Here is a 21,215-nt window from a genome sequence, read left to right on the forward strand (position 1 = left end):
TATACAACTGAAATGATGACCAGATGAGACACTTGCATGACTTCAGAGCAAATATATATCCATTGCCATTTTTAAATGTATAAGATAGTTGAAGGTATAAAAAATTGTTAAAAAAAAAATATAGATCCAGTCATTTCTATAAGACACCCCCCCCCCCCCCCGCCAAGAAAGAAACTGTGTTACGCAAAGATTTTATTCAGGTATGAATATACAGATTTTTTTCATGGAACATAATTTAGGAGAGACAATGATGTGACGTTAGGAAGTCCTTTCCTTCTCCATCTTGACTCCAATGTTTTCTCCATATACCACATGAAGTAAGAGAGTAGTACACACAATATAATGCATAAAAAGCATTTCATAATGGATCTGACCATTGAACAATTTTGTCCAGCATCTTATTTCTCACAGTAGTTAGTATTAGGTGTTTCAGAGGAAGAATCCTTGTAATGAAAAGTTACAGTATAAATTTATCTGTGGAAGTTCTCTTAATCCCCCCAAAGCTTCACTTATAATCCAAAATGGGAGGATTTCTGTCCTTTCACAAACTTTGATTGAATACAGCAACCCACAATAATTTGCTATCTTTGTAATACTTTTTTTTAAATAACCCTGCTACTTTCTTAGCTTCACTGTTACTGAATTTCACAAAAATTGTGTACTGTGCGAAAATGTACTTCCTTGCATTTCTTTTGAATCTAGTGCACTTCTGTCTATTTTGGGAGAAGCTATATGAGAACATAAACATATTCCAGGCAGTAAATTTTTGTCAGCACGATAACAGAGAACTGCTTCAATACATTGATTTCTTAAAAATATACAGCACACACAGAAATGACTATTGTTTTAAAGCTGAAGTTTGCACACATCAGATTGTATGTTTATCTTATGATTATTAGAAAAGTCCTTAGATAAGTTATTGGAAAACTGCATTTCTAAATTCTTCTCTTTCAACAGCGTATCTGCCAGATTGCATATTAAACTTTTGATGCATGAAACGTTTATATATTTAGTAGGTTTAAAGTGATTTTTAACTTACGAAGGACTTTCCTGTATAATTTTTTTAAATGCAGCAAAATAAGACAACCTGAAAAAACACATATTTCTTTGGTGATCATTGTCAAACCTAGATGAAAGCATGGGGACAGACTGTCTTTTAATCTTCCCTTTTTCCCCCTTTGGCAATGCAGTCCTCTCCCTGCCAGCTCCCTTGTGCCTGAGACTGTTTGTAGATTTTGCCCTGTCTTGTTTGGCACAAGGGGCCCCATCACCAGCACAGAGCATAGCAGGATGTCTTGCAGGGTAAGAACACTCTCAACCAGGAGAGCTTCAAAAAACATTTTAATAAAAGTTTCAACTTGGACTGCCCTCAGGGACCTCAGCAAAAAAGTGATATGCAGGCATGCTACTGGAAAGAAAGAATTTGGGACAAAAGTGTCAAAATTAGCAACATGTAAATAAAATCCCATAATTTAATTAAATAAAAGCAATGATTTGAGCCCCCTGCAGGCAGCAGCAGCTCTCTCAGACTGGTCACTAATAACTCATTTTTGCCCACTGCAGTCAGTCTCATGCAAGAAGTCCTTTCCTTCTCTGTGTGGGAAGTAGCCTTAAACTAATATTGGCAGCTGTTTTCAAGAACAGTGAATGTGGTTACACAACACACTAAGTGCGCAGTAGCCTATAATACTGTGCAGTACCATGTCACAACACAAACAGTGTTAACATGCTACTGCTCGGTAGCGTCACTAAGGTGGTGTTCAGCGGCACTACTGCACAGTAACTCTGGTTACAGCACAGTTAGTACTTGATTATACAAGTACTAAAATAAATGCATAGTAACCACTGTGCACTAATAAACGTGTAGGTGCACCCACTGAGGACAAACACTGTCAACTGTTAGTGCCTACAGTTTGTATTTCCCATGAACAGAAAGACTAAATCAATAGCAATGTGAAAGCTAAAATAATTTAAGGAAACAAATCTAAGGTGTCCAATAGGTCCAATGAGCATTCACTAAAGCAGGGGTGTCAAACCGATGGCCTGTGAGCCAGATTCAGCCCACAGAGCCTCTCTATACAGCCCACCTTGCTACCAGAGGGCACCAGAAGGGGTGCCCTTTGGCCCTGTGAGGCAGCAAGCCACTGTTAGATCCTGCACCCCACCCAACTCCGCCTCTCACCAGACCCTGTGCTCCTGCTGGACCCTATACTCCATCTACTCCTATCTTGTTGGACCCTGAAATGTGTCCCTCCCCACCCCTTGCTTTGTTGGACCCTGCATTGCCAGCCTCTGCTCCTACTGGATCCTACATTATGCTTCCATCAGACCCTGTGCTGTAGCTGCTGCCAGAAGCTGCACCAGCCCTGCTGCTGTTGCACCTTGTCCCCTGACATCAGACTCCACATGTCCACCATCTCCTGGATTTGACACCCCTGCACTAAAAGGTCCTAATCTGCAATGCACCAACTCATGGGCTGACAGCTGTTTGACAGCTCTCAAAGATATCTTTGTACAGCTTGGCAAAAAAAAAAAAAAAAAGTATGCTATAAGCCAATTCAAATCCTTCAGGCAATACTTGATGATAAAACCTGCAATACAAAAGGACTGATTAATTTGTTATACTTAGCTTAGAAGACTAACTACAAGAAAATCCACCTCAAAGTATTTCTTTAAGCATGAACAAGAGTTGTACTGAAGGCATCAGGACTATTTAAATCATGAAGGCTTTCCACTGCTGCAGATCTTTATCTAGAATCTCCCCAGACGTTTGTTTCTGCAACCACCCTTTCTAAATCTCTTAGATGGAAATTAGAATCATAAAGCGGTAGGGCTGGAAGGGACACCGGAGGTCTCTCAGTCTAACCCCCTGCCTGAGATCCCCATCCAAATCTTCCCATACAAAACCTTGTCTAACCTATTACTAAAACTACACAAATCAGCTCTGTCAGTCAAACATATATAAAGCACAACCTCTTAACTTGCCACAGGTAAAGCAGAAGGATAATTGGTGCCCACAATCCTGCTGCTGCAAGGGTTAAAATATGCTCAAAAGATCCAAGGAGGAAGGCCAGGTGCCCCATAACAGAGGAAGGCAAAACCTCCCAACAGTCCCTACCAATCTGGCTAGGAGGTAAAATTCCTTCCCTATCCCCAGCATGGTTGTCAGTCTGACCCTGAGTGGAAAGGTAAGATCCTCTAGCCTAGACCCCCCCAGATTTTAGTCATACTAGGAGCACTGGCACACTCCAGTCAAAAACTCCAGTATTGACTGTAGCCAACACCAAATGCTTCTGATGAAGGCAACCCCACCTTTCCCCTCCAAACCTGACATGCAAAGCCAGAAGTGTCAGGGAGAACGCTTTCCTGGTCCCATGCAGTAGGCAGCAAAACCCAGAAACATGGGAATTGCCCACAGAAGACCATAGGTATAGCTACACCTAGATCATCCCCAACTAGTACTTGTCCAACCTCTTCTTGAACACCTCCAAATGATGGAGATTTCATAACCTCTCTAGGCAGCCTATTAGCAATTCCTATTTAGGATTTATTCAGTGCAATAATCAAATACTATCTATCAAATATTATCAAGTAAATATTTCTTGCTTGTGGACACAGCAACACAGAAAAAAAAGCATAAAGACCACATCATGATCTCCTACGAGGACAAAAAGGTGGGGAAACTGCGCCTTCCAAGATCTCACTCATATCTTTCCCTCTCCCACAAAGAACAGGCACAATTTATTTTCCTGGGGCTACAACAAACATGGGCATGAGATACTATGGCCCCGTGGCACTAGCCAATTAAATTAATCCGGACTGCAAGTATGGCTGAATGGCCAATTGACAATCCACAGATCCTAGGTACTCCTAGTGTACAAAAAAATAGATAAAAGGAACTGGCAAATCTTATCCAGAATGTCTCCCTGCAGTATAGCCAGGCCTTCCTACATGAGCTTCCAAAATGCCTCTGGCTGTAAAAGAAGGACTATAACCCTACTGCTGTTACCAGCATATTCCATGTTATCAACCCCCCCATGTAAAACCTGATTCTTTGCCACAGCATTTTACTGATAATGTTTTACATCATAGTAAGCTCTGCATTGGTATGTGACTCGCTTCCAGGACTGGTTAAGAAATAAAATGAAGGCACAGATATCTTAACTGATGTATATTAAAGAAAGATGCCAGGTCCTGAGCTGCTTTTGCAAGTACCCAATACAGTGTATGGGTAAGGACATCTTGTTTTATTCCCCTCTTCCTCATCTAATTTGTGCTGGTTAATCTTCATGTGCAGATTAGAAAAGCCCGAACTGTATGCTAGTTGCTAATGCCACCTAGGGGTCATTCTAGCTTTAAAAATCTGATGCTACTTATAGTCAGGGCTATAGATAGCCAATGCTTCCTCTATCCCAGCCAGGCTCCAACAGCAGGAATAAAAGCAGTTTGTATTTTTTTAAAATCCCGCAACCTACCTCCAGCACCCTACAGAACCCTAGAGTCTACCTCCTGCCCAGACTCCAATTTTTCTCCCCTGAACTCTATGCAGAGCCTCACAGTGTATCACCTTCATGGCTTGGTAGTGAGAAATGCTGCAGACACTCAAACAAGATCTACATGCAGTCGCTCCAGAACAGAACACCTACACAGAGGTACAAGCCAAGTAACTAGGTTAGTCAGAGACCAGATTTACATTGCCAGTGTGGCAGGAAAGGTGCCACAGAGCAGCGACACCTTTCCTGGAGGATTTGGTTCCAATAGTTGAAAGTAATAAGAAACAATCAAGCAACAAAACTATAATAATATCTTCTGGTTTGGAAGATTGTTTTAATTAAAACAAACCACTTGAAACAGTGTACAAGTATGTAATGAAGTTTTAAACAAAATTGTTATGCATTTTAGAAGACTTTGGATCATTTCTGGTTAGAATAGTAGAATAGATCTTGCTTGTGTTAATTTGAATATAACCAGTTTTAAAAGGTATGCTCACTTAATTTCAGCTAGGTAAGGGGAGACAGGGAAAAGCATACGAGGTGGAAAGTCCTTGAGGAAAAAACTTAAACAGATACATAATTTAGGCAACACTCAGTTTAGAAAGAAGACAGAGTCCTGCATCCATAACCCAATTACAGTAATTTAAATCTACTGAAAATATGTAATTGCTATAAATACAAGACAGCTCTGTACATATATTTAATTTCAATCTGTTTCTCAGAAAATTGAATTAAGAACTAAATAATCTTAGATGCTTTAAGGCCTGAAGTTTCTTCTACCAAGCGTTATTACAAAGCTATTGAGGAGGTTCCTTATCTTATCAAAACACTAAAACAGTTTTTTCCAGTATGACTGGCTAGGACGGGGTGGGCAAAATACGGCCTGCGGGCCGGATTCGGTCTGTGAGGCCATTCTATCTGGCCTGTGGGGCCCCTAAGAAAAAATTGAAAATTAAAATTCATTTGTTCTTGGTTCCTGTCAAAAATGACAGGAACCAGGACCAGTAGGACCCAGGGGAACCCTCAGCAGGCTCCTGCAACAGCAGGGCCTGCCCAGCCCGCCCCCACCCAGGCTGCCACCTCTGCCCCTGTGCTGCCCAGCACGTGAACTCTGGGCAGGCAGCAGCAGCAAACACTGCTCGGCACAAGGGGGGCGGGGGGCACAGCTGCTGCAGCACAGCCCCAAAAGGCAAGCCCAGGGTGGGTGTGGGGCCCAGGCTGGCAGCACGGTTAGGTTAGAAGCTGGTGCTGAGTGTGGGGGAAAAGCAGCCCCTCTCCTGTCCCGCGGCTGGTGCCCTGCGCTGCAGCTGCTTGCAGCCTGTGTGTGGGGCTGCCTGAGCCTGCTCAGAACAGCCCTGTGTGGGCTGTGAATGGCTGTACCAGGGAGTGTGGGTCACAGGGCAGGTGAGGGGCCGCTTTTTCTCATGCCCCGCACCAGCTCCTTCCCTGCTGGTGAGCAGGGGGGTTGGTGCTGTGCACTGCCCCCTGCCTGTACTGCAGGGCTTGGGGGGCACTGGGAATGAGCGGATGTGGGAGGATGGGGCCCACACCGGTGTCTTAGGGCCAGCACCAGCAGGGTCCAGAGCAGAGCAGCAGGAGTACAGGGTCCCAGCTGGCAGGGGCTCTGGGGAGCCAGGCCAGCTTCCCCTTCTCCCTGCTGGTGCAGCCCAGCCCAGTTCCACAGACCCCTGCCAGCCTGTGCCCCACTCTGGTCCCCAGTGCTGGCCCTGGGACATTGGTCCCGAGATGGTGACTAGGGGTTGGGGCACCTGTCAAGGGGCGGGGCTACCCATGAAGCTCTCGACATCTTGCCAAAACTGGGTAAGAAGCCCTCCACCTGAAATAATTGCCAGCCCCTGGGCTAGGACAATCCTTGTGCTCTGTCCAATTAGTTACTCACCAGTACTTCATCCACATGCCCACTGAAAGCACAGCCACCTAAACTCTCTGACATCCCTCATTTCAGTTTCTTAAGTACATCTTTCCCTAACTCCTCCTTGCCTAGTAAAGCAGGCTTAGACACCCATCTGTCCCACCAACAGTAATTTCCATAGGCGTAGTTATTTGATAAGTGAGGATGAGCACTCAGTGTATGTCTCTCTCATTGGATTAATGAAATTCTGGAGATACAGTAGTGTAACAGAGGGCCTTTTTGGAGCTAATTTCCCTGTGGCCCGCCCACCTGCTTCTGAGCTAACTGCCCACCATGCCTTGTTGTTAATTAATTAATTGATGTTAATTAAGCGGAAGGCTGCCCATTTCTTGCCCCAATGCCAGGGGGCGCTATCTGCAGCTCTGTTCTTCCCCTACACTGCAGCCCAAGCCTCACAGGTGGCATCCAGATGTTATCAATACCACCGGTCTCACACCGGGCCCTAGAATCCTGCTCTTTGAACCCCACCTGGATCTCTCCATTCAGGTAGCCTATTCCACCTTCATTCCAGGCTGCACAGCTCCCTGAGCTGCTTCCCCCTTATGGGTGTGGTCCCCTGGGACCTTTGGCTCTACTGGTCCTGGCCCACCTCCAGGCCAGTCAGAACCCCAGGCCCTCAGCTCTGGGCATCCCTCACTGTGGGCCCTTGGCCCTTTGCCTCTTCTGGTCCAGGCCCCAGCATGGACCAGTCAGGGGATGTCAAGACAGGTTTGAGTCTGTGGCTCCACTCTCACTGGGGTCCACCCACCAGACTCTACAAGGGGGTGACACACCCAATTGTGAGAGCTGGGGTTAAGGCACCCTGACCCACTTTTCACTGGGGTGATACTGGCCTGGCATTTCCTGGGGCATTGCCATAATATCTAGTTCAATATCTTGTCTATAACAGTGGCCATTACCCAACACTTTGGAAGTAGAGTAGATCACTGTGGAATAACCTACACAAAAAGGAAAAATTTCTTTCTTCAATTAGTTTTTGGTTAATACTCTGAGGCAAGAAGATTCGCATCCCACCTCTTTTAAATTTATAACAGTCTATTATTATTTTTGTAACTGGATGTAAAAAATACCCATAGAAATTCTTGCTAAATGTTTGGCCTCAGTGACATCTGGCGGTATTAGTGCCAAGATTAGTTAAGCAGGGCATTAAAAATAAAAAAAGATTTTCTTTTGCATTTACAATTTGAAAGATAAAAAAAACTGATTAGCTATTTCTTTGTTCTTATGTTGTAATATTGTCCCTTAACCTAGATTTGTTAGATCCATTGCTGCCTTGTTTAATCTCAAGAGACGCAAGTAATTTTACATCATGTGTAAAGTTAGCCACCTTGTTGTTTAATATATTAATTGTAAATTTAGAAAAAGTAAACTAAGTGAAGAGATCTAATAGCAGAAGCAGAGGGACTTGCATAATTAACATGTAGTTGCAGTTTCTACGATAGCATAAATCACTGTACTCCGACTGACAGACTCAATCTCAGCACTCAATATGCCATCTGGGTTTCCATACATATGGTTGAGAAATAACCATACTATGACTATGCAAACAATAAATAATGGACAGTTTTTGATAAGTAATGAAATAGCACATCAGCCCTCTAGTTGCTTGCAACAGTTCCATTTTCATATACATAAAACAAATGCTTCATTGCCACATACCTCATTGCCACATTGCTGCCATCAATTACTATTGGCCTCAGGTTGTCACCATCCTCTGTCACATCCTCCTGAAGTGGGGACTCAGACCTCTGAGACTCTATGGAAGATGCTTCACGCATTACACTAGTGTTAACATTACTTACGGTCTGATCAGTTTCAGTTTTATTTCCAAGTTTGACAAGTTCTCCCAAAATATCATTGATTAAAGCATCAGTACCAAGTTTACTTAGAACAAGTTGAACCTGTTCTTCAGAGTAACCTAATTTAAGTGCAAACTCCAGTTTGGTTTGATATTCTTTCATCGCATCAGGGGGTTTCTTTACTTCCTTAGATACTATATGAGCCTCCTCAAGCTTAAAGTCTTGCAGGATTTCATTACGCTTTAATATATGAGGCTCTAAGCAGGGAGATCTGCACAGCTGTCGGTGAGTCTTAGGCAACAAGCATGATTCTGATGCAGTGTTATTCAGTCTTTCTGATTCATTATCAGAATTTGTGCTCTCTTCTGAATCACAACTGGAACTTCCAGTCTCTTCCGATGCCTCCTTGTCTGCATCTTCCTTCCTGGAGTTTACTTTATCCATTGTTGGTTTCTCCACCACTGACCAAGGTACAATTGCATTTATTTGTGTGTCAGTGTTCCCCACATAGAGATGGCCTAGGTCATGCCCCAGGTGATCCTTCAAGCCCATGAAGCTGCTGCATGTACTCGACTCCACTTTGCTGTTTTTCCTGTACTCCTGAATATAAAGTGTCCCGTATTCCTACAGAAAAAATAAAAATATTGGCACCAATTACCTCTTATTGTGGCTGATTGTCTTACTATTACCTTGGGATTTTGTTTTCTGCCACCTCAAAAATATCCTTATTTTGGATGCGTTTTTTTAAAATAGTTCCTAGGAAATCTGCTAAGTGTAACAACACTTCAATCCAACAGAAGTGTCCAATAAAGGTAACTCCACTTCATTTAGAAACTAAGCATTTTCCCGCAGTTTTCATAAAACATATCTATTTCTAAATTAATGAATAATATACATTAAAAAATCTGCATTTTTTTCTTAAGTTATAAGTTGTGCAAAAATATAATGAGTACAGAGGAAGGGGAAACAAAAACACTAGAAACTTGTTTACTATAACTTCAAAAGAGGGGACCCTTCTGTCTAGATTTAAAATAAATGTGATAATCTGACATGTTCAGAAAACATTACTGAACAATGGCATAAACACAGCTATAAAATAAGAGTACTACTGCAGAAAAACTTTTTAAACTAAATAGCTCAGACCTTCCATTTACTAAAAGGTTAACTAGTATATTACTACCTTATTGGCCTAATTAGGCAAATATGCTTAAGTTGCATCATACGGAAAGTAAGCTGATGTTGGAATAACCAAACAACCAGCCAGCTCCGAAACAGCAAATTAATTCAAGTGGGTAAACATCCCCAACATATTTCTAAATTGTGTTATAAAGCATAGACCAAATCAGAAAAGCCTCTGTATAGCCTCTAGGGAGCTTTGCTTTAATAATGAGTGCAGTACTTGGCTCAATATGCAATTCCAAAATCCAATGAAACAGGTTTCCGCTGATGTCAATGGGATACACTTCAGCCCTCAAGAACCCCATCTAGAAAAAAAACACTTAAATATTGACTTCAACAATGAGACTACATTTTTGCTAAAATTTTGTCATGGTTGCAGACATTTTGCTGGATCAGCAGCTAAAGCTGGAGATGGGAAGAATGTGGGAAAAATGGAACAAAGCAAGCTGTAATTTCTGCACCTCAGAAAATCTTGTATTAGGTTTACTGAAGCAGTTTCCCAGATTTTTTTCAGATACTTCCATAACCTATATTTAAAGGGAAATGAGTACTTCATTTACTTTGTTTTGCTCTCTCAAATGAGAATTCAGGCAGAGGGTAGAATTGCTTTTTTTACTAAAAATGAAAGATATTTTACTCTTCTTGTTAAAGAGGACTACACTGTCCAGTTGTAGCTTTAAACGCAACAAAACCTTATACTAGGGGAGAATGAGCTGAAAACAAGAAACAGCACTTTGTGTTCTGACAGGGCAACAAATTAAGTGATGTACACATGTAAATGGGAGAACTTGAATTTGTCCTATATAGTGTGACTAAATTTGGCCAAAGTCACCCTAAGAAAAATCACTGTTTAAACAATTCCATACTAACTCCTAAACACAATTCCATGTCTGTATCCTATTAGAAACAATCCATACCTGACATACAAAGTCTTTTCCATGCGAGTAAACGACTCTCTCCTATTAAATTAGTAGGTATATATTGTTAAGAATATCATCATTTGCACAGTATATATTCCATTTGATAAGGGGAAAAAAAAGTTCTGAATGTATGTATAGAAATTGATGCAGGCTTTTCTCAAGACAAATGGGAATGAAGTGAGTAAGCCATCCATGACTAGATAAAAATGGGTTTTAAATGCATTAAGTGTTAAGACATCTCCACGGCAGCAGAGCTTTTCAGTGAATAGCTGTATTAACTAAATTGTTCTACCAAATAACTTACCATTTTTGGTTTGATACCAAGCAGCAATTTTTTCTGACTAGTTTGATGTAATTTGGACCAATAGAAAGAATATATTCTACTTTGATTTCTACATTGGCTTAATTTAGTTAAAAGTGAGTGAGATTGATACTCTCTCATAGGATATCAGTAGTCAATGATAGGTCCTCTTTACATGGAGCTTTATGAGTTCAGGCAATACTGCAGATTAAATACAAGGGGAATTTAGGAAGTGAATCTTTACACATGGTGATTTATTAACTACTGTAATATACTTGATAGCATAGTGCCAGTAACAAATCACAACAATATCCCAATAAAAGGATACAGTTAAAAACCCACACAGTGGGCCTTCATAGAACTGCCACCAAAAAGTACCTTAAACAAGAAAAACCTATTGGAAGTGAGGCTGCCTAGCAACCAGTCTTTAGTTGCTAGGATGCACTCCTTTAACATGCCATCATGAATGCTAGCACAGTGAAAGAATAATTTGGTATGAACAAAAGCCCATGAAAAAGACTGGGACTTAAGTGCGTCTGGTTTACCCTCTGAGAACAATGCAGCTGCCAAACCAATCTGGAAGCTCCGACATCATTGTTCCATAAACCCCACAATCTGCTCTGACTGGAGGAAATATATTTAAAATCAGCAACATTTTTAAGCTGGACTGAAAAGTTGGGTTGGATGATACATTGCTGCAACAGAATACACTAAGGTAGATGTGTCACTACTCAAATCCTTGCACAGTGAAGTACCAGTTAGCACACTTAACTAAAAGTGGTATTTTTCATTTGGACCTTAACTGAACAGGAGAAACACATCTTGTTATGTATAGACTAAAGAAAATGTTTTATATTAGTCAAGCTAAACTAATATGGTTCTTTCTGAAGTTCTATCCCAAATATTTCTCTTTAACATTTTTAAGAAGTCTTTAATTGTAACTATAAAAACAAACATAATATTTTCCCAGTTTAACAGAAATGTACTGAGGATTAGACATATCAAGCACATACAAATAACTAACTTTGTTTGGAGGGCTCATACACTCAAATGTATTGCATGTAATAGTATGAATCCATCACCAATGAGCTTTGTGCTTATGGGTTTCACATGTTTGCCTTAATCTCTACCTTGCAAAAAAATATAACTGCCTCATTTGTGTAACACTGCCATTCTCCAAAAACTGTCTGGAGAAGCTGCATCAGTAGCAGCTTTCAATCTACTGCAAAGTTTTGTCAGGAAACTATCATAGTAAACCAGTTGCTAAAGTAGTAAGTTCACTACAGACATAAAGCATAAGGATTTGAAATATTTTGACATCTTACTTTTAATTTTTGCTTAATCAGTATGTGATTCCTGCCGTCAGGCCTGTGCCCCACATGCAAATTCTGCATATCTACAAATTTTACAATGTCTGTTATCTCCGCCCACACCATTTGTGATAAGCAGCAAAGAATTTGCAGTAGTATAACCTGAGAATGTTAAGACTCGAATTTCCAACCCGATGTTCTGTGTGACATTCACTGATTGAAAATCAGATCTTACAGCTAAGTGCTCCAGGAACTGATTATTTTACTTGGAGCAAGACAGCAAAGAATGAAATGAGACTCACTCTACCTGAACAAATTAGCCCATGTTACTTTTTCACTCTCCCCACCCCCCATCAAATACCTGTTGCTAACAAAAAGCAACAAAAACAGGAAAATAAACCTGAAGCAGCAGGAACACTGAACATGAAAAGAGCCACACGTTATTTACAACAGAACAAGCAACTGCTTTGAAATATTTTCCTAGACATGTTACCTAGATGAAAATCTCCCTTGTGAACTTTGACTGCCAATGTATGTATAATAACTGCATGAACAATTAGTAGCAGAAATAAACCTGTTAAGAATAAGATTACTATGCTTGTTGGTTATACTTGCAGTGCAGTTAAGTAATAGCTTTGGTAGGTATAAAAATGTAAATATAATATAGAAGTCACCCAGGTTAACCTAGAGAGATGAATGACAATCACTGCAATGAGATGGGATCTTATTTGAATGTACACATAGTTATAATCATCACATCAAAACTTTTAAGGACTTAGATTAAATTATATTAAAAATGCAAAAAAGAAACCTATAAAATAAAATGTGGCCTAATATTTTAAATTAGCTCCCTTTTTTATAGAGAGTTTAAATATTATGTAAATCAAATAACAAAGACACATACTTGTTCAGTCAAGGATTTATACTTAGCACTTTGGAGGAACAAAATGCTACTATGTTACAGAATTGCATTCTTTTTCCATTTACAGTTCTTCAACTTCAGTAACAGACCTACTTTCCATTAAACACCAACAAGAACCATCTCACTGACTCTTTTTGTATAAAACCTTTCTATTTCTCAAAAGGGACAGAAACAATTAGATCATCCAGTCTTTTAGTACATATAATGACAATGTTCCACTTACAACTGAAATTTTTATTTGTAGTTTACTGCAAACTTAGTACATGGAATAAAAAAGAAAAAACAAAACAAATTAAGTGGGGAAATAGTGTATTTTGTGGCAAAATGTTTGTAAAAGCAACTACATTTGTCCTTAAAAGAACCTCAGTGTTTTGAAAGGTAAATCTTACAACAGATAGCCAATTCGTTTTGTTTTCATGCAAAAAATATTCTTAATTTTTTAAAACAGCAAACAGTAACTATTGTACCTCAAAGTATTAAAACACCACAATCATTTGTCCCAAAAACTGTATAGGCTATTAAGACAGAAGCCAGTGTACTTGTTCTCAAATGGCAAAGATATTGCAACAATGCAAATAAAATATTGAATATGTAATAAATACCTACTGCTGTAGTTTCTGTATATTTAATTACCATTGTATTTCAGCGAGCGTTGTTGTCTGCATCGCTCTATCTAACAAAGGAAGGATGTCCCATTGAACAGATTGGTTAATGCTCTGGGGCAACAGATGTCTACTGGAACTGCAGGAGACCAGCAACTGGTGGCCTGCCCATCTTCTGAAAACTTTCAATAGACTTATGCATATGTTCACACAATAGGGCATGTGGTAGAAATGCAAACCTCTTTTTAACCCTTTTATGTGCTCTCCTTCCCTCCCAACTGATATATGAAGGTCTTTGTTTTTTTTTCTTTAGAGGATCCTTGGAGCACTGGCTCATGGAACATACACTGTTTGTTATTTAGCCTAATATCTGAACCCAAAGCATAAAACAGAATAGATTTAAAATTTCACCAGAATATGCTGGTTAATTCTGCAACTGTAAGAACATCACTCAAAGCACAAAGTCTTTGACCACAACATACAAGTTTGTGAGAGTAGCTCAAATGAACTGATGTTACATCGTACTCTAAATCCATCCCAAACACAGCCACTGTACCACAGTGATGTTCTACCTAATTTTAGGAAGCCTATTACATTTTGGTGAAATTTCATAAACTGGGCAAACATGCATAAAATATATTTTTTCACCCAAAGGAAAAGTAAATCAAGCATTGTATATTTGCAAGAAGGGGTAAAACTTTGAACTTAAAGCTGGAGTCACCAAAAATGTACAGAAAAATTTAGCCCTGTTGAAGTGTTCCACCTCTCATTTTCACCCTCCCAAAATCCAGCACTATTGGTGCTCTTAGAAGTTCCTTACTTGACTATATCAAATTAATGATCAGCCTTTCATAACTTATTCTCCAAATGGAATTTTAAAAAGAGATTCCAAAGTTGGAAATTCCAACGGGTGTGTATGATGTTTATGTTGCTCAAAACTGAAACCGACACACTGAAATGTCAGAACAGTGAAATTGCTCAATCCTGCAAAGAGAGTGCATATACTTACGTTAACTGGAAAACACACAGACATTGGTTTCTTGTTGCAGTTCCAGAAGCAACTCCTTAACACGATTTCAGCTGCAGACTTCAGGGAAGCAAGCAGAACAATGAATGGTTGAACAGATGGAATGGCAATGTCTTTGCTTAACCTATTACTGAGTGGAATAACAGCCAATCACAGGCCAGAAAGCTCACAATTAGTTGGCCAGGCAGATGCAAGGCAACCTCCAAACCCTGCGTCAGGTTTGTAGGTTTCTAAGATAAGCAAGTTGATGTCATTCTCAGGGTCTGCCCTGGGCAGCATGTGTATTAACGAGGGGTGTGCAGCAACAATAGGCCATACAAAGGAGACTAGCAGGCAGCTGCTGTATGAGAGCCAGAGTCATTAGGGAGCAGGCTGCCAACAAGAAACACCTGGCTTGGGCAGACTTCAGCTTTTCCTCCTTGTTTCTAATTCATGAAACAAAGAAAAGAATTATTTTTAAGTAGTAAAAGTTGTTAGTTTCTATTAAATAAAAATTCTAAAGAATATAGCCTTGTCTACTACAAAGAACCTTTAGGGTATAGTGGAAGAAATAAAAATACAGAAATGGAAATATCACATTAGTAGTTATGTACCTTTTCCCATTAATAAAACAAATCATGAGATAGGAAAGGAGCTAACATTATACCCTGAAATACATCCAAAAGCATTTTTTGAATTTCCTGAAACTTTACTTTTATGTGCCAGTAAACCTAATGAACTAGTACTTACTCACAACTGAACATAATACTTAGCATAACTATTTCAGTCCCAATATAAAAACAGAACAGATACATTTTAAAACTAAAAATATTAATTTCAATGGTTGAATATTGGATTTTGCTAACCAATGGCATTAAAATATTAAAAAGCTGACACAAAGAAACAACAAACTATTCTAGCACCACTATAATAGTGACTCATCTCTATTTGCCCGTAAGAGGAAAACCTCTTAATCAACAGATTAAATCCTGAAGCCAAAAAAAGGACTTTCTAGTTCCTGGCAGTGTGTACAGATGAAGAAATAGCTAAACACATATTTTGGAAATTAAGTCGTTACCTGAGCCCATTTAAAAAATCTTTCTTCTTGTGGAGTAAACTATTTTGAAATTAAAGAAAAATGACCAAAACATAATTTTTAATAGACATATCAAGTTTGGCAACATGACTGCTTAGTTTTGAGGTTATGTAAGAAACAGAGAAATCTGGACATATACATTTAGGACTTTTTTATCTTTGTTTTTGTTCAGTTAAGATTGAGCACATCATTTTCTAGAACTCTGCATTTTACCAATTTTCATTCAGACTGAATATTAACTGACTTTCACATGCATTCAATAGGCATATTGAAGATAGTGAAATGGTAGCTGTTCGCTTATTCTTTCAGAGGAAATCTACTGGGGAACATCTACTGTGATTTAAAAACATCAGAGAATGCAAATCTCTGCATTGTTAGAGCTCATTAACTGTAATAATTTTTTACTTTTATCTGGAATTTTAAATGTGTCAGAATAATAAATGAATCCGTGTGGCACTGTAATACAAGACTAACATATATACTGATCAGATTTAGAGATCTAAAACTAATAATAATAATACACCAAAATACAATGCCTGCATGCAATCTATTATACAACCACTAAAATAGCTACTATCATTACTATTTTGAAGTTTTTAATTCAGAAGCTGGAGGAGTCTTCTCACTAATTTCTGCCACTATGAACACAAAGAATGAGAAAAAGCTACCCAAGAGCACAGCAGGAAGCCTGATCTCCAGCACTGGATTAAGCTCTTTGCAAACACCAAATAAAAGCAGTGATCTGAAAAAGCTAATCAGTCCCTGCTGTGGTATTTAGACTACCCCAGTTGCGGGTATTGGATAATGTTAAGCATATTAAAACATCTGTAGGTGAAATAAGGACCCAGTCTGGTTTACCTAGTTTAAAGGCACTGACCTCAAATGCAAGTAGCATAACTTTTCTAGCCCTTGGCTCAACAGCTGTCTAAGTAGAGCCAAACACTTTTATATGGTTATAGAAATGTTTATTTTGGCAAACAGTACACATGCTGTACTCTGAGTACAGGCAAAACTCTAAGGCAAACTTGGGAAACATAATGGAAGTAGTGGACTTGTGGGTCGGTCTATACACACAAATGCACAGTCATGCAGGTGGACAGTCTGACTTAAATAGAAGGTTACTAATTTTCAAGAATCACCTCCTCGCTATATATTCATGCATAAGAAGCTTTTTAGATCTCATGCCTAATAAAAAGCAAACTACATCACCTTCAATTCATCTCCAGGCCAACGTTGTTTTGCAACTTCTGAAAACAGTCAAGATCAAAATAGATGTTTAACATGGAAGGATAAAGCCTTCATGTTATATTTTCCATGAATAAATCAATATAAACTATTTTGACAAAATGCAATAGCATTACATTTAAATATAATTGTAAGTTTATAATGATTTAAACAACTGACTAACATTTTTGCACAATCTTGATCATTTCCTCTCCCAAACAATTTTCCTAAATCTTCCTTAAAAAGAAACTTTAAAAAATGCCCAAGGTGTACAAGATGTCAGAACCATTTTATTAAATCCTGCTCACAGTGACAGAAATGCACTCATATGAGGGATTTATCCAGTACATTAGATTTCCTACTGGGAACAACAACGGCAACAAAGAAACCTTAGCAGGAAACAATGTGGATCTCTTGTCACATCTGTGACAGGGTATAATAGCATTACTAGAAAGTACACACTGCAGATGAACAAAGAAAGCTCTACTTCTGCCGCTCAAACCTTCAGCAAGCTGACCATACTAGCTAGCTCCTATTGCTATACTTAAAATACAGTATAGGAAATTAATTGGCTTTGAGCAATCATTGAAATGCAGCCTACATGTGCAATGGTTCTTTGCATTGTTAGCCCCTTCCTGATCTTGAGAAGCCAGTGGTTCTATTCTATGGATCTCTACAAAGATTAGATACTGTATCACCACTCATGAAGGCCCTAACATTTTTTTATTTAAAAGTTAGTAGATGTTAAGTACCACCACAAATAACAAGAATTAGATATAGATAACTAACCCTGAATAACAGCTGGACACCAGAGTGAAAAGAGATTTCAGAATGGCACAAAGCAAAGCAAGGGGGAGTATACTAGAGTCTCTTAGAGGAAATGCAAGCAACATGAATCTCAGAAATGTGTGAAGCAGCAGGGAGGGAAGAAGGCTCTCCCACTGTTCTGTTAGGTATGAAAGACACCCTGGGAAGGATTGAAAAAGGCTGAGAGAGGGAGTGTTGAGATATTCAGAGAGTGTCAGGCTAGGGACAGACATTCAGAAAGCCTCAGCCTGAATTGATTCAATCTTTGCAGGTTAGTCTAACCTGCTAGGCTAGACCAGTTTGTAACCATTCAGGCATCTCCTCTGGACTGAAAGAAATGCAAGCAAATGCCTGCAGTGGCTCAGGCTAGAAGCCAGGGGGCACTAGAGCAGCCCTCCTCCCTTCCAGAGTGCTGAGCTGATAAGGGCATGGCCAGCCAACAGCAAGATGCTCTGATTAGAGAGGGGTTCCCAGCCCCATTTCTGACCAGCCCAGCAGGAAACTGATAACATAGTGTTTATCACCCCTAACTCATTGTTTATCACTGCATTAAGAAAACAACAGTGGGACATTATCAGCTACCTGTTGATTCTGCCTTTGTCCTGTCTGGCACAGCACAGACTATAGCCAGCATGTGGTCTGCTAGCTAATGCTGTGTGTTTGTGTAAGGCAGAGGGGACAGCAGAATTCCTGCTTGGGGGAGTGGAGGAGAAGGCACGCAGATGCCTTCAGGATCTGCCAGAGCTGCAGCCATGGAGCAGAGGGGAAGGGCCAGCTCTGCTGTGGAGCAGACAGCCCCACCCAGCCCAGTCCAGAAAGCATGCCGGGATACTGGGGGAGTCTGGTTTATCTTAAATCAGCAAGGGGTCTGGGACAGACATTGCATAAACTGGTTTGATCCAGACCAATTAAGTCAGATACCATATTCAACCACGTTCATCTCAAATTGATTTTAGCCATTTTTGAACTGGTTTATGTGCACTGAACATCTGTTCTGTTACAGATGTAAACCAGTTTCTGACCTCTTAAACCCATTTATGTGTAATGTCTGTCCTTAGCCAGGGTGGCCAAGTGGATGCAGGCAGAAGACAGAAAGGTATTACTAAAAAAAGGTGAGCACAGTCTTTCAAGTTCCAGTAAACTCCTGTTACTTTGAACACATTAAAAACAAAAGGCTATTTTTTTCAAAGAAATGATCTTAACACACACATAAGATGAACATTTTTTTCTGTTATTGTAACTGCTAGAGGTGTTGCTGTACCATAATGCAAGAAAGAGAAAGATTTGTCTCAGTAGTATGTTTTCTTTCTTTTTGTGTACAACCTTATCCCAAATATATCATAATCTACAAGCACATGATTTTCTTGTTTGCAATAATACATCTGACATGACAGTTATGCATGTACCATTACAGCAGAAATTCAAAAAGCATTAGATTTTAGCTTCAATGCTTCAGACAGGTCTCATAATGTGGCATGACAAAAATAACCTTACATTTCACAACTTGCTTTGTAGCTGCAAAGGAAGACCTCTAATATTTAAAATTAACAGTTGGCAGTCAGCTGAGAGTACTAGTTCATCAGTAGTTAACACGTTAAGAGACAAAGTCTAACCCAAATACAGCACCTTGAAGTGCTACCTTCTATTCTTCAAAACTGAGAAAACTTCAATTTAAACTACATCAAATTTTATCTAATTTGTTAAGAAATACAAGAAATGGTTTTCCCCAGGTAAGGAGCTGAAATTGTGGTTTCCAAACTATTTTGTAGGAAAGAACAATCTGTACTAGTATACAGCCAACCGTCAATCTAGTATAATATTTTGCTTCTTACCAACACAAAGTACATCAGAAGGTATAAGTAAGTTTCATAGGAAATAGGAGTTCAAATTTACCCTCTACAACACTTTTTAAAGCATGTATTTAAATAGTCTCAGCTCCCTGTTATAAAATTATAACATTCAGAAGCCATTCTCTTGTTTATGGTAAAAATGTTACAAGGTTTTTAACAACTTTAGAAAGCCTTCAGTAAAGTGTCAAGGAATACTTCAGCTTGTGATAGACTCATCCATTTCTACACATCCACAGAACTTGTTAAAGATAGGAATTTGTATCAAGCAGCCCTCTTCACAAATGAGTGCATGTAAAGACTAGGCAGCCTGCAGGATCCATGAAGCAACCGTTAGATCACAAATACTGGAGCATGCTTTAAGAGAACTTCTAACTGTTGCAATGCTGTTAACATGGTAGAAGATTTGTATAAATCAGAAAAATAAGAAAAATCGGAAAATGTATATCAGTTATTCTCACTGTTAGTGGATGTACACACCTCTGTTCTTAGGCTGATTGAAGAAAAAAGCCTTAATCTTGCAAAATGCTGAATGAAAGAGGCCCCAGATGTCCACAGAGAGCCCCTTCAAAGTAAATGGCCTGCACACACAGTGACCAACAGGCTCAGGGGCAACAAGAACTGCCAAAGTCAGTAAACTTAAAAAACCCTGTCTGTTAACTTCCCATTATGAGAAATGGCACCTAAGATTATGGTAACAAAGAGTTTTGACCAAAAAAAGTCTTCTTTCAGATTGCTTTGTCTGTAGTCTCTTTCACTATTTCTGGTTACACGGTTATGTCTTGAATTGCACAGATAGATTCTTGCGCCCAGAGCTCAGTGGATGTCTGTAGGGGCACAAGAGTCCATCTGTGTGGATCTCAGTGAAGCCTTGGACCCTCCTCCCTCAGCAGCTCCTGTTTGTGTGGGTCTTTTGTACAAAGTCCAGGCAAAAGACTGTTTTTTCAAACATGTGTAACAAGTGTAAAACCCCACAAGCTGTCAGAAGGCCTCAAACATGAGCATAATAACTTTTAATCATTTTTTAAAAAACTGATCACATTTCAAATGCATACATCTCCTTCAAATCCCAAGTTTACTGCAAGTGCACAAGTCACCTCACCATGCCGGTTTAAGAAAATTGATTTATTCAGACATCCAAATTTTAACCTGGTGTTTTTAACACAAAATAAAAATGCACTACTTGAGAGGGCTGCTGAGTGACTATTCTTGTTGATACCAGTAGAGCAAACTTTTTCCTCATAGTTCTGGAACATCACAGAGGAAGGTGTAGAAGGCAGGGAGCATGGGACAGAGAGGCTGCTGCCTATGAAAGTTTAAGCCTCCAGTTAGTCTCTAAGGCTAGGGACAGACATTCAAAAAACCTGAGCCTGAATTGATTCAATATTTGCAGGTTAGTCTAACCTGGCTAAGCTGAACTGGTTTGAAACCAGACAGAAATTCTCTCTGGACTGAGAAAATTCAGGCATATGCCCGCAGTGGCTCAGGCTAGAAGATGGGAGGTGCTAGAGCAGCCCTCCCTTCCCTTCTGCAGGGAACTGAGCTGAGCTGAGGGGGGAAATGGCCAGGCCTGGCCAGGACTCTCTCATTAGGCAGGTCTTTTCCCCACTGGCTGCTCAAGGGGTGGGAGTGTTGCCAGCTCCAGGCCCCGGCTAGCACTCTCAGGCAAGGAGGGTGGGGGTGCAGTGCATGCATCTGTTGATGATACAGAGCTTTTCAATCTTCCTCCCTGCTTCATCATACTGTCTGCAGCAAACTGACAGGCAAGAAAGCCAC

General features: G+C 39.8%; 1 protein-coding gene across 6 annotated transcripts in view; it reads right to left on the minus strand.

Moving 5' to 3' along the window:
* Window positions 1–21,215, minus strand: part of ZC3H12C (zinc finger CCCH-type containing 12C) — a 58,666-nt gene that overhangs the window by 17,775 nt on the left and 19,676 nt on the right. For 3 of the 6 annotated variants that reach the window (XM_090029449.1, XM_090029455.1, XM_090029464.1), the window contains 2 exons: window positions 14,469–14,546; window positions 8,086–8,849 (listed from right to left, as the gene is read on the minus strand). In XM_090029449.1, coding sequence (XP_089885575.1) covers window positions 8,086–8,849; window positions 14,469–14,492 — 788 coding nt within the window. In that variant the 5' untranslated portion in view covers window positions 14,493–14,546. Of the gene's footprint in view, window positions 1–8,085; window positions 8,850–14,468; window positions 14,547–16,770; window positions 16,809–21,215 lie in introns of all 6 variants that reach the window. The other 3 variants (XM_090029472.1, XM_090029441.1, XM_090029481.1) reach the window with 2 other exon arrangements.

The sequence above is a fragment of the Crocodylus siamensis genome, chromosome 1 (genome assembly GCF_052110815.1).
Source record: "Crocodylus siamensis isolate JL-2025a chromosome 1, ASM5211081v1, whole genome shotgun sequence".
NCBI lineage: Eukaryota > Metazoa > Chordata > Crocodylia > Crocodylidae > Crocodylus > Crocodylus siamensis.